Source organism: Callospermophilus lateralis, chromosome 10 (assembly GCF_048772815.1).
Source record: "Callospermophilus lateralis isolate mCalLat2 chromosome 10, mCalLat2.hap1, whole genome shotgun sequence".
Classification (NCBI taxonomy): domain Eukaryota; kingdom Metazoa; phylum Chordata; class Mammalia; order Rodentia; family Sciuridae; genus Callospermophilus; species Callospermophilus lateralis.
Genome location: NC_135314.1, coordinates 53,237,118 through 53,250,304, shown reverse-complemented (window position 1 = coordinate 53,250,304; position 13,187 = coordinate 53,237,118). Strand labels below are relative to the sequence as shown.

At 34.3% G+C, this 13,187-nt stretch overlaps 1 protein-coding gene and 1 pseudogene across 11 annotated transcripts in view; both read right to left on the bottom strand.

Moving 5' to 3' along the window:
• Lrch3 (leucine rich repeats and calponin homology domain containing 3) overlaps positions 1-13,187 on the bottom strand; it is a 165,863-nt gene that overhangs the window by 106,560 nt on the left and 46,116 nt on the right. For all 11 annotated transcript variants that reach the window (XR_013092533.1, XM_076868930.1, XM_076868935.1 and 8 more), the window contains exons 2-6: positions 12,178-12,322; positions 10,380-10,506; positions 7,332-7,437; positions 4,045-4,181; positions 2,655-2,764 (exon numbers count right to left, since the gene is read on the bottom strand). Coding sequence is in view for 10 of the 11 variants with exons in the window: in XM_076868930.1 (XP_076725045.1) it covers positions 2,655-2,764; positions 4,045-4,181; positions 7,332-7,437; positions 10,380-10,506; positions 12,178-12,322 (625 nt within the window). In the remaining variant the exon portion in view is untranslated. The remainder of the gene's footprint in view (positions 1-2,654; positions 2,765-4,044; positions 4,182-7,331; positions 7,438-10,379; positions 10,507-12,177; positions 12,323-13,187) is intronic.
• On the bottom strand, positions 693-1,965 carry LOC143408964 (elongation factor 1-gamma pseudogene; annotated as a pseudogene).

Genomic DNA, 13,187 nt, shown 5'->3' with positions numbered 1-13,187 from the left:
ATGTATATCCTGAACTCTTTATCTGACATTTCATCAGCTGCAGATATTACCTCATCTAATGTTGAATTGACCTGCATTATTTGTGTTCCTTTCTTTCCTTGTCTTTTCATACTGCTCATGTTTCTTTCCAGCTTTGTGAAACTGTTGTGTTAATGGTTTTCCCCTTATATATTTATATTGTTCTTGTATAGCTCCAAAATCCCTCTTTTGCAGAGAAAGACAATGTTAACAGTTCCCAATATCAACAGTACTGTGTTTTTTTTTTAATGTGTCTACTTTTAAAAATTGTTTTCTTCTTAATTTTTGTGCTTGTTAATTAATCTTCTTTTAGAAACCAAATGGAAATTTGTTAATCTGTTTTAGATTAGGATACTGTGTAAGATCATTAGGGCTGCGTTCTTTTTTTTAATATTTATTTTTTTGTTGTAGTTGGACACAATACCTTTATTTTATTTATTTTTATGTGTTGCTGAGGATCGAACCCAGGGCCTCACATGTGCTAGGTGAGTGCTCTACTGCTGAGCCACAACCCCAGCCCAAGGGCTGTGTTCTTAAGCAAAATTTGACAGGTTCTAAAAGAAGATCTGAGGGGGGTTCTTCTTTTATTTTCTTTTTCAATATTCAGTTTCCTTTAATGACCTCCCATCTCCCTAAAGGGAAGGTGCAGGCAGCTAGACAATGGCAAGAGATGTTCACTTGAGGATCTTGCCCTGATAAGGCTTTGCCTACATGCTGGAAGGCCCCTTCCCAGGAAAGGACTCTTGGACCAAAGTCTGGGTCTCTTGGCTGCCAGGATCCAGTTTCCACCATGTATACGACTTGTAGTCCACCTGCCAATCTGGACTCAGCAGAAAGGCATGCTCCTAGCCTCAGAAGACCCAGACTCCAGAAATGGAGATGTTATTATTGGTTTCAAAGAGGATGACACTGGCCAAGGTGTTCTTCCTCAGCTTGTCCAATTGCTGAAACATTTCAGTGATAAGTTGCAACTCATGATGGCCTGAGTGAGCTCTTTAGGAAAGTGGTACTCAGTATACCACAAGGACCAGCCATCCTTATCAAAGTGCTCCCCAACATATGGCAGCGCCACAGAAAGCGTGTCCTCCTTGGAGTATCTGCATTTAAATTCATCCAACACAAAGGTACTTTAGGCAGGTGAACAAAGGGGTCCTTGGCCTTGGGCTCAGCAGCCACTGCCTGGTCACAATAATCCATCTCCTCCTCTGGAGCTGGGGCAGCTGCCTTTTCTCCTCTTTCCACTTGGCCTGGGGCTTCTGCTTCTCTTCCTGTGAACCCTCCTCTTTTTGGGCTGTCTCTCTGCAAACTTCTTAGAACTAAACTGAGCCATTTTCTCACACAGTTTCATCTTTCCCAAGATATCCTGGAACTGGGGCTGGTTAATGCAGGTGAGGAACCAGTGATTTGTACTGGGAAAAGCCTGATGGAAAGATGTCTCCAAGATCTGTTTATAGAGTGACAGTGGGGTGCAGTCAACTGTGATATCAGTCAGTGTTACTTGTCCACCAGAAAAGTCCTTGTCTTCAAGTGAACATCCAGCAGCCCCAGAATTCACCATACCTCCTTCTTTGCATTCTCAGTGGCCTGTTTGTTGTGGGGTATGATGCTCAGGGTAGGGAACACCCAGGTACTGGCTGGGGGCACTATGTCACTATCAGCTAAGCTCACCCACTGTACCATCTGGGCTGCTGCCTCTGGAGTACTTTCCTACAGCTCCTCATTGCTCACATAGCAGGTGATGACATTGCTCTCAAACATACAGAATCCATCGTCATCCTCAAATGCTTAGAACCTTGCCAGTAGGAAATTTGAGGAGAAATTCAGGGGTCCAGTTGGTTTGGCCAAAGTGGAGAGCATGCAGACCTGAGTCCCACTGTAGTGAGTAGCGATGAGGGCCTTGGAGGCCCTCCAGTTTTGGGGATATGGATACAGAATCCCAAACACCATGGCGGTTCCACAGAGAAAGGGCGGGTTCTCTCTTAAGTAAAGTCCAGAAGCATTTCTGTACCTTCGCTGAGACATCTATTTTGCTTGTTTAAAGGTCCCTGAATTATTTCCTGTATTTAAGATTGTTCTAGATGGTTGGGACTGCCAAGCAGATAATCTTATAAGTCATGTGGTATGTAACAGTGATTTACAGATTAAACTATCCTTAAAAAAATGTCAATTGTCAACAAATCCAACCTCTTCACTCTCTGAGGGATAAATGAAACTCAAAAAGTTCAAACAATTTGTCATACGTCACAAAGCTTGTTATCAGCAGATCTAAGGTTAGTTAGAAGTCATTCAGACAGTCAGGGTCTGAGAATATTCAGTATTCCTCCCCTGAGAATACTGGTAATGTCTGAAGACACACTAGGAGGGTGCCATTGGCACCTACTTGGCAGAGGCCAAGAATGCTGCTAAATGTCTTATAATGTAGAATAACAAAGAATTATCTGGTCTAAAATGTCAATAATGCTTTAGAACTACACTTTGTCAGATCTAAATAGTCAATTTTATTTATAATACAACATTCTGAGAATAGAAGTGTTAAAGCAGGTTATTTCTTAAGCAAATATTCAGGCAAATTTAAGGATCTAGTTTAATTTATTCTCTGTGTAATGGAATATGATAAAAGAAGAGAACATACTTACCAGGAGCCAAAACCCAAGGGTCTTCTATCATAATCTGGCAAATCTGGAGCAATTTTACCAGCTTGTATGTTCAGGAATTTAAATATGTGGATTTTGCCTTTTATACATATCTAAATAAAATAAAATATAAGTGTGACAAAATTATTATTGATCACATTATTATATATGTTCTTTTTATAATCATAACCGGCTTTTTATGTAATGTAAATTGGGATTAGAAGGCATTTCTACCAAGTTTGTAGTACAATGTTAAAAAACTAATTATACTATTTGGCTCATTATTTGTTATTTTAGGTATTTTACTAGTAAATATAGGTTTTTGTCTTTTGGTTACCAGTAACTTCCAGTTATGCAGAAATAAATTACGATTATAAGCATTGTTAAAACACCAAGTAAATTTATCACATTAAGTTACATATAGTCAGGAATTTTAAGACTTCTCTCCAATAAATTATATTGACAACTTTTGATTTTAGGAATCCAAAAATTATGTACAATTGTGGTTTTGATCCTACTTTCTATAAGACTAAAATGACAAAATAGTAGTTATATATATATTTTTTGTGACCTGTCCCAGAATTCAAAACAACTTCTTTAAGCTGATGAAACTCTTCTATACTTATAAGGTTTTTATACTACGTTTTTACAGATGCCATAAAGAGTACCTTAAGCTTGTGTAAAATCATCAATAAATTCCAGAGTTAAAAAAAAAATACTGTGAAAGCTAGGGGTTGGCCAACATTTTTATAGATTGTAGGATAGCTAGATCTATGTGAAAAGCTACTTTATAACTAAATAGTTTCATTTAAGTCCCTGAGAAAGAAATGAACAAACTAGTTAGATGGGGAACTTAAGAGTTTGGAAAATAGGAAGATGAAACAAAAACAATGGCCACAAGAACACATTGATACATCTTTAATTTGGAAAGCTTTTTTTGTGTCTAATATTTATATTCTCTATATCCAAGTTTTGCTAGGAGAAAACTGAGAGAGAAATTTCATATTTTATTAGAAAAAGAATTTTAGGGGGCTGGGGTTGTGGCTCAGTGGTAGAACACTGCCTAGAACACATGAAGCACTGGGTTCGATCTTCAGCACCAAGTTAAAAAATAAATAATAAAATAAAGGTATTGTGTCCATCAACAACTAAAATATACATAAATATAAATGCATATAATTTTAGAAGAATTCCTCAACTTAAAAAATGCCAAACTGGGGAAAGGAAAACCATTTGTGAAAACATCACCTATCTTCCATCCCACTTATTCAAGGTTTCTAAAGAATATATATGTATATGCATTTATTTTAAGAAAATAACATAAAGATTAAATGTATATAAATTTAATTATTTTGTCAAAACATGTATATAACATATTTCAACTAAGGTTTACCTGTGCAGGAGGTGACTGCAGTGGATTGTTATCTAGGGTGATCACTTGTAGGTGCCTAAGATTCCGATAACAAACAGGGATTGCTATAATTTTATTGCATGAGAAGTCTAACCGTATCAAAGGTAACTCTGCCAGCTCTGCAAAAAGATAAAATGGAAATGAACAATTAATGATATTTTAAGTCTACATAATTTTTACAAGCACTTTTAATTAAATAACAATGGATTTAACATAGGTATTTATCTCCATTCTTGGTGACTAACTGATAAAGCAAAGTGATGTAAAATAAAATTTAGTTATCTATAGGTAGGAATACTAATAAAAATCAAGCAGTTTGACCTGATACAGAATTACAGAAATTCCCAGAAACTGGAGGCCCTGATACCAAAAAAAGGTGAGAAAAACAAAAGGAGTAAATGACAAGTCTATATAAAAACATAATCAGATGCCTAGGTCCCCAGTTCCAACTCACACAGTTGGAGCACTACTCTTCTCCAATCCTACAGAAGTCAGCCAGTTAATTCTCTAGTGAAATTGAATCAAAGCTCTGAACTCAGGGACCTCGGGTACAATGGGAAATCAGATGAGATGCCAATTGAAAATGGAGGAGTGAAAGACTATACAATCAATGGCAATTCCATAGCACATTCCACCCCACCCCATTCTATCCCCAACTCTTGTAGGCCAGTAGATAGAAATACATACACTAATATACAAGAAATAGAACATCTTTCTCTAAAGAAGCTATACAGTGCCTTATAAAAGGCCTTTAGACACTGTCAAGGCATTCCCCCTAATAAAAACACCCAGCTTGCTGCTTAATTACCCTTCTGCAGTTTACGCCTCATAGAATCAGCACTTTTAGTCGGCTGTACATAGACAACAAATGATCCACAGACATTTAGAGAAGCCAATGACACGTAAGAAAGAAATCAAAACCAACTAACCTACACCAAAAAAAGGAACTTCAAAGAAACAAGTACTTATAGAGGAAGCAGAAGAAAATTTTGAAAATTTAGAATTAATATCCTTAATTTCAGAGAGTGAGAATATTGAACCACTAAAACACAAAAGAGATTTTTTGGGGGGGAGAAAAATCACAATAACAAGACTTCTTAGAAATGAAAAATATGTCAGAAATTAAAAATTCAGAATAAATTTCTGAAAGCAAATATCCAAGAATAGGCCAGGTACAGTGGCACACACCTATAATCTAAACTACTCAGGAGGCTAAGGCAAGAGGATCAAGTTTGAGGCTAATCTGGGCAACTTAGCAAGACCCTGCCTCAAAATAAAAAAATAAAAAAAGGGCTCGGGATGTAGCACAGTGAATAGAGCACCACTGTGTTCAATCCCTGTGTCCCCTGCCCCCAACATCCCCAAAATCTAGGAATGGTTGGAACTATTTTACAGGGTAACACAAAAGGACAAAAAAGGGAACAATGAAAAAGACAAGAAAAATCAAAGTCTCAATCAAAGAGGTCTAACATTCAATTCCAAAAAAATGAACAGACACCAAAAGAGAGAAAATTACCAAAAAGAGAAAGAAGCAAATTTTTCAAAATAAGGCCTAGAGAACCTCAAGTATCTAGCATGGTGAGTGAAAACAACTCATACTATGGCACATCATGAAAAAGTTCAGAGCAGCAGGGGAAAAAAAAAAAAAAAAAAAAAGGAAAGATCTTAAAATCTTTCAGAGAGAAATATTTGGTCACAAAGGATTGGAATTAGAAGTATTTTCAAAAATCAATTTTTAACACTGGAGGCTAAAAAAAAAAAAAAGGCTTAAAAGTCCTAAGAGCAAACAGCCTAGAATCTATAATCTAATAAATTATCAATCAAGGGGAGTAGGGATGATGTTTTGATTTAAAATCAAATCAATTTTAATTTTTACTAAATAAACTATTACATCATTCAAAAAATATTTAAAAACTTGAATAGTGGCATTCCTTAAAACTCCCCATACTCTAGTTTCCATGGCCAGAGCATCTACCTTCATTAAACCTATTTGACTTTTTCCACTGTTGTTTACTCACTTTTTTGGGGGGTTGGATCAGGGATTGAATCAGGGGTACTTAACCACTGAGCCACATCTCCAGCCCCCCACCCCCACCTTTTTTAACATTTTATTTAGAAACAAGGGTCTTGCTGAGTTGCTTAGGGCCTTGCTATGTTGCTGAGGCTGACTTTGAACTTGAGATTCTCCTGCCTCAGCCTCCCAAGCTACTGGGATTACAGGTTGAACCATTGCACCTGACTTGCTGACATATTCTAAATAGTACACTTTAAGCTAATGCTGGTTTGTCAACTTTAACACCTATGTCAACTTCTGTTATGATAAATCAGGTTTTTATTTTCTTATAGTATCACCATATCATAACCTTTATTTTCCTCCTTCTGTCTTTCCAGTATCATCTTGTTACCACTTTTGATTAAAAGTGTTTATTCAGGGGCTGGGGTTATGGTTCAGTGGTAGAGTGCTCACCTAGCATGCATGAGGCAGTGGGTTTGATCCTCAGGACTACATAAATGTAAAACAAAGATATTGTGTCCACCTAAAACTAAAAAATAAAAATTTAAAAAAATGTTTATTCGAATTTATATTACTATAATATATAAATATTATTCCTTCCAGTTTAAGTGATACGCTCTGATTTCATTTCCTTTCTTTCTTTCTTTTTTTTGGTGGTGCAAGGGATTTAACCCAGGGCCTTGTGCATGTGAGACAAGCACTCTACCAACTGAGCTATGTCCCCAGCCTTCATTTTCTTTCTTGTATATTTTGTTCTTGTTTTCTAGGGTTAATAATGATTATTTTTTAAAAAAATTTGTTTAATTTTTTAAAATGCATCTATGGCTAATTCCACCCTTTTTATCCAGCAGCCTTCTTTGTCAAATGCATCATATTTTTCTATCACTTTTTTTCCCTGTGTATCTTCCCCACTAAGATCTTTTTCTCTCTTCTTATCTGAGCTGGTGGTTCTCTAAGTGGTGCTACCCCTGCCTATTTTCTTCTGGGTTGAATACTCTTTGGATTTCAGACCTTCCTTTTCTTAGTTTACTCTTTTTTGCTGAAGGACATCTTTTAGTTGTCTTGTGCCCATCATTCAGAGATCGTGTGTGTGTGTGTGTGTGTGTGTGTGTGTGTTTGTTTTCCTGGGGACTGAACCCAGGGCCTTGTGCATGTGAGGCAAGCTCTCTACCAACTGAGCTATATCTCCAGCCCATCAAGATCTTAAAAATAAAAAGATGAATAATAATAAAACAATTATTTCACAGTTTCTTACCTTCAGGCAAACGTACTAAGTGATTTCTTCTCACATTAAGGTCTCTCAAGGCCTCCAGATTACCAATCTGGGAAGGTATAGTTTGAATTTCATTGCAGCTCACATCCTATTTCAAAAGGGAACAAAGTAATCATTGTTCTAATAGTAAACTTGCCTGTTTTAAACTATCTCTACAATGAGATTAGATAAAATAATACCTAGGGTTCTTCTCAGTTTAAAAAAATTATGATTCTCTGTTAAATAATAATTCCATAATTTGTGCTCACATTTAATTTTAAAAACTTATGAGCCATAAATATTTCTCAAGAATATAGTTAATTAGATGACTTAAAATATGACTAGAAGGGCTAGGATATCAGATCAAATGAAAACACTGATGAACAGGTAAATATAAAAAAAGTATAAAAATAACTATTTTATTATATATTATTCTAATAATTAAAATAAAAAATTAAATGATAAAATTATTTGAAAGAAAAAACTCCATTTTCAAAACATCAGTTTCAACTGTTTGAAAATGTAAAAATACACAGAAGATTTCAAATTATCAAATTGGATGTGGATAAAAAATGAAATACACATAACTCAAAGGTTACGGATAAACAAGCTGTTTTATTAGCATACGATCAACCCAATTCCAATATATATGTTAGGTAGGCCTCTTTTTATTTTTTTGTGATAATAAGGATTGAATCCAGGGATACTTTACCACTAACTACATCCCAAGTCCTTTTTAAAAAAAAAAATTATTTTTTAGTTGTAGTTGGACACAATATCTTTATTTTGTTTATTTATTTTTATATGGTACTGAGGATTGAACCCAGGGCCTCACACGCGCTAGGCGAGAGCTCTATCGCTGGGCCACAATCCCAGCCACCAAGTCTTTTATATATATTTTTTTTTTGTTTTGATACATCAGGGTCTAATCTCACTAAATTGCCAAGACTGGCCTCAAAATTACAGTCCTTCCCTCCTGAGTAGTAGGATTACAGGCATTCTAGTATTTTGGTAACAGTTTTATTACAATGGTTCTGAAAAGAGACTACCCATAGGTTCTAAGATTAATAAATTCAGAATTTCATAATTCTGAGATCAGCCAGAATAATTCGTTAGCCCATAATCATGTATTATAGCAAGAAACTATCTAGGTTGATAAAAAGCTCCAAGCTGCACATTATCACTTAAAATTCTTCCAATATATAAGGAAAAGAAAATAATACATTTACTGTTTAGAGAATCAGACTACTGCCGGGCTTGGTAGCTCACTATTGTAATCCCGGCAACTCAGAGGCTGAGACAAGAGGATCACAAGTTTGAGACCAGCCTCAGCAACTTATAGCAAGGTCCTAAGCAAGACCCTGTCTCAAAATAAAAAGGGCTGGGATATGGCTCAGAGGTAAAGCACCTCTGGATACAATCCCTGGTTCAAAAAAAGAGAAAGGAAGGGAAAGATGGGAAGGACAGGAAGGGAAGGGAGGAAGAAAGGAAAGAAAAAAAGAAAGTAAGAAAATCAGATTTACCCAAAACTTCATTAAGCTCAAACATTATTTGTTAATTTCCCCAAAGTACTCTTAGAGAAAACAATGCAATTTTCACTTTTCCTATGAATTAATGACTAATGTAGAATCCAAAGCTAGACTTTTAAATCTAATGCTATAGGCAACAAGTGTTAAGAAAACTGGGCCTGAGTCAAAAGTTTACAGCAATACATAATATATCCCTAAGGAGGGAATATGAATATATATGTGTATATATAGAATATATATATTCCAAAAGACAGAAGTTTAGTTCCATTTTTAAATGAAGGGGAAAAAAGAAAGAGGCAACATGGATGTTGCAGAAAGAACATCCATTGGGAGTCAGGGGCTTTAGGGTTACTATTTCTTAGGACTCAATGTATCAAATCACCTTTTTTGTAGAAAACTAAAAGCAGCTTCTGAAACCTATCTATCTTTGGAGTATTTAGGATTGACAAATCCACCTGAAAAAGAGTGATCTAATCTATCTAATTAGATTTATGTTGCATGTATTTTTTTTGTTTACAATAATTCTCTTTGTTAATAAACCAGCATGGAACAATACACCTAAATCCAAGTGAACATGTTTGTATTGAACCATTTCAGAAATATTAAACATGGGCTTTAGTGTTAAGTTAGGAATGGTTTCAAATTCTACTTTTGTTATGTAACCTTGAACAAGTTACTAACCTGAGTGCTAGTTTCCTCAGCTATAAAATGAAGAAAATTTGAGTACCAGCTTTTAGTATTATTGTGGTATAATTACCCCAAAATGAAAAACGTCTTGTTCTTTTTATTTATTTATTTATTTTAGTTATAGTAGACATAATGTCTTTATTTTACTTTATGTGATGCTGAGGATCGAATTCAGTGTGTCATGCATGCTAGGCAAGCGTTCTACCACTGAACCACAACTCCAGCCCAAGAAAAATCTCATTCTTGTATTTGAACATAAATACACAAGAGATGCTTTCTTATAATTTACAAGGAGGGTAGGTAAAATTCAAGTAAAAGTCTTAGAAAATATGAGGCAACAACAAAGCCCAACATTAGGTATAAATATAATACATCCATAAAAAATATGGAAAAAATATAGGGCAGTAAAATATACTGTAGAGTTTGAGATAGTATGTGTGTATGTGTGTCGGGGGGTTGACTTTTGAAGTGCCCACTCCCATAAAGGGGCTAACAGAAAAATTAGAATATTGATGGTATTAATAAAATTTAATTTGAAAAACCAAATGCATTATTACCTTATATTTTAAAAAATTTAATAACAAATCATTTAACACTGGTTAGAACATAATTCTAAAGACATTTTCCCATTTTGTGTGGGCCTATTTGACTTATACTTTCAGTTCTTTTTTAATTCAATGTCAAGAAGTTGAGTTACTACTCATTCAGCCAAGCTTCAATACCAAAGTGGAAAATAGCTGAAAATACATATTAATCGTAGATCTTTACCACGTATAAGAGTATAATATGACTACAAAGACACACTGGATGAGCAAAAAATGAAATATTAACTTACAAGTTCTGTCAAATGTCTGAGATGTCCAATTTCTTCTGGAAGTGATACCAATTTGTTATTACTAGCAATTAAAACTTTCAATGGTAAATTACACAAGTGTACTGGCAATGTTGACAGTTGGTTCCGACTAAATGGATAAGTAGAAAAAGAGGAGTCAGAGCCTACCACTGAGGAAAAAAATTCCATCTTTCTTATTCTAGATTCAAATATAAGTCTTACAGGGAACAAACAGGATATTAGATTTCAGTTCTAGCTTTCATTTTGCCAGATGTCATCTTTGTAATTTTAGGCACAGCACTGAACTTATAACTGTATCTTATGAAGAGTCCTCATGGATAATTGAAGATTTAATATTTTCCTAACTATCTTACAGGGCTCTTACACAATAAAACTCTTTTATAAAGAATGAATGCTATATGATCATGACATTATAATTTTATTAAAGTAATATTTACATAAGATCATCCTTTCTTTTTCCTCCTGAAGATACAGAAACAAAATTATTTGTATTCTACTTCACTCATCATTACAATATTATAACCAAATGTACAAAAATGATTCAAATATTGCTCTATGGAAAACAAGTGATAGACTGTGATTTCATATGTTATACCAAATAAATTATAGGAAAGGAATCTTTATTTGTACAAAAACAGAAAAATTGTATCTTAAAGTAAAATAACAAAACACATATGTAGATTTAACTTCTTAATCCTTAATATCAATTCCCTCTCCATTTTTAAGATGTAACTAATGTAGATCATGAGGCCATGAGGCTTGAAAAAAAATTTTTTTTTTTTTTTTTTAACTGGGGATTGGACCCAGGGGTGCTTAACCATGAGCCACATCCTCAGCCCTTTTTTGTATTTTATTTAGAGACAGGGTCTCGCTGAGTTGGTAAGGGCCTCATTAAGTTGCTGAGGCTGGCTTTGAACTCATGATTCTCCTGCTTCAGGCTCCTGAACTGCTGGGATTACAGGCATGCACCACCATGCCCAGCACTAAAACTTTTTAATCCAATAATAATTCCACTCCTAGACACTTATCTTAAGGAAAGAGAAAAATAAAATTTACATACAAACTTCTCTAGTAGTGTTAATTTTATTGTGGTAAAAAACTGGGAGAAACTAAATATCTGGGAGGAAAATGGACTTTTAAAAGCAGATAAACTATGCAACAAAATGATTATCTATAAAAATAATTTCAAAGGGTATTTTATGATAAGGGGAAAGAAAACACATTTTAAAAATTGACTAAATCCTGGAAAAACAGAAAGCGAAGATCAATTATAATTATATAACTTAAGATACAATATTTTGTTGAATTTCCTTTGTGCTTCTTTACATTTATATATTTTCAGTTGTTTTATATTGAATTTTTTTAAAAAAAGTCATTGTAAGATGTGAAGAAATAGAGATGAGTTGAATAAATGCATTTACACATTCAAAAGTTAATACACAAAAGTTCATGGTCATAAGAACCAAGTGAAGGAATTTCAGATCTACTATTTTTGTTTGAGGAAGCTACTTTAAAAATGTAATTGGAGAACCACTGCTACAAGCCTGTTAGACTAATGGCTAGTAGGGTGTGTTAATGATTGTAAAGCCAAAGATAAGCAGAGACACTAGAAGAACACAGGATATACTGTTGATTTATCCTAAGAACATGTACAGAAACTGCCAATACAAACAGATACTGTAAATATCTGTAAACAGTTTAGTGAAAGAGATGAGAAAATTAGAAAGACCATATAAAACCAAGTTAAACAAACAAACAAAAAAAGAAACAATATGCTTACCTAATATTTAAGAATGTTAGGGCCTGCAGATTTAGAATTGCCTCTGGGATATACCGAATACAATTTTGATATAAGTTGAGATTTTCAAGAGAAACAAAGTGACATGCTTCTATAGGAATTTCTGAAAGGCGGTTTCGTGACAGGTCTGAAAGAAAAGTTATTTTTTTAATAAATTTTTACTGAAATGTTAAACTAATATACAGGCTTTGTAATTATTTGAATTCTCCAGTGTTCCTATTGTGAAGACTGGTTCGACATAAAGTTAAAATATCAACTGACTCAGTAAACCATTTAAATACACACCTTTGAATCTATTGCTGGGAAATGTTGATTTCTTTTTGAGTTTCCATATACACTAAAAAATAAAACCACTATTCATTGCAAATAAAGCAAATACTAAGGCATCTCCTATATATTAAAGATTATATCACTAAATTCCTAAGAGCCTAAGAAACAACTGGATCTCTAAAATTCACCTTCCCACAGCCAGGTTTTTAGAACAGCAAAACAAAACAAAAATACTACCCTTTTCTTTACCCCAAATTATCAGGGTTTGTCAAAAGGACTCAGTAATTTACGGCTCCCACTGCCCAAAGATGAGACAATTTGAACTTTAATAAAAATAATTGCAATGGATTGAAATCCATCACAAATATCAAACTACACGAGTTTATAACAACACACCTCAAAAAAGATGACAGAACAGCAATCCATTATCCTGTATACTGATAAAATAAGGAGAAAAACCAAACATTTATCCTGCATTTTCCCTACATGACTTTATCAGTGAGCCAAATAGATGAAGAGAAGTATCCAAGGTTTTCCCAAGGGACAGAACCTGTGTCTAATCAAGCTTCTGGATCAGTGGCAAACTTAATAGGAAATGCAAAGAATAAAGGACTATGTTGCTATAGTCATTATCCATTCAGATTTAATTCAGTATACTGTGAGATTCATTTGCTTACTGTTTTTTTCTTTCTGTAGGAAATCAGAAAAATAGTTTTCTCCCT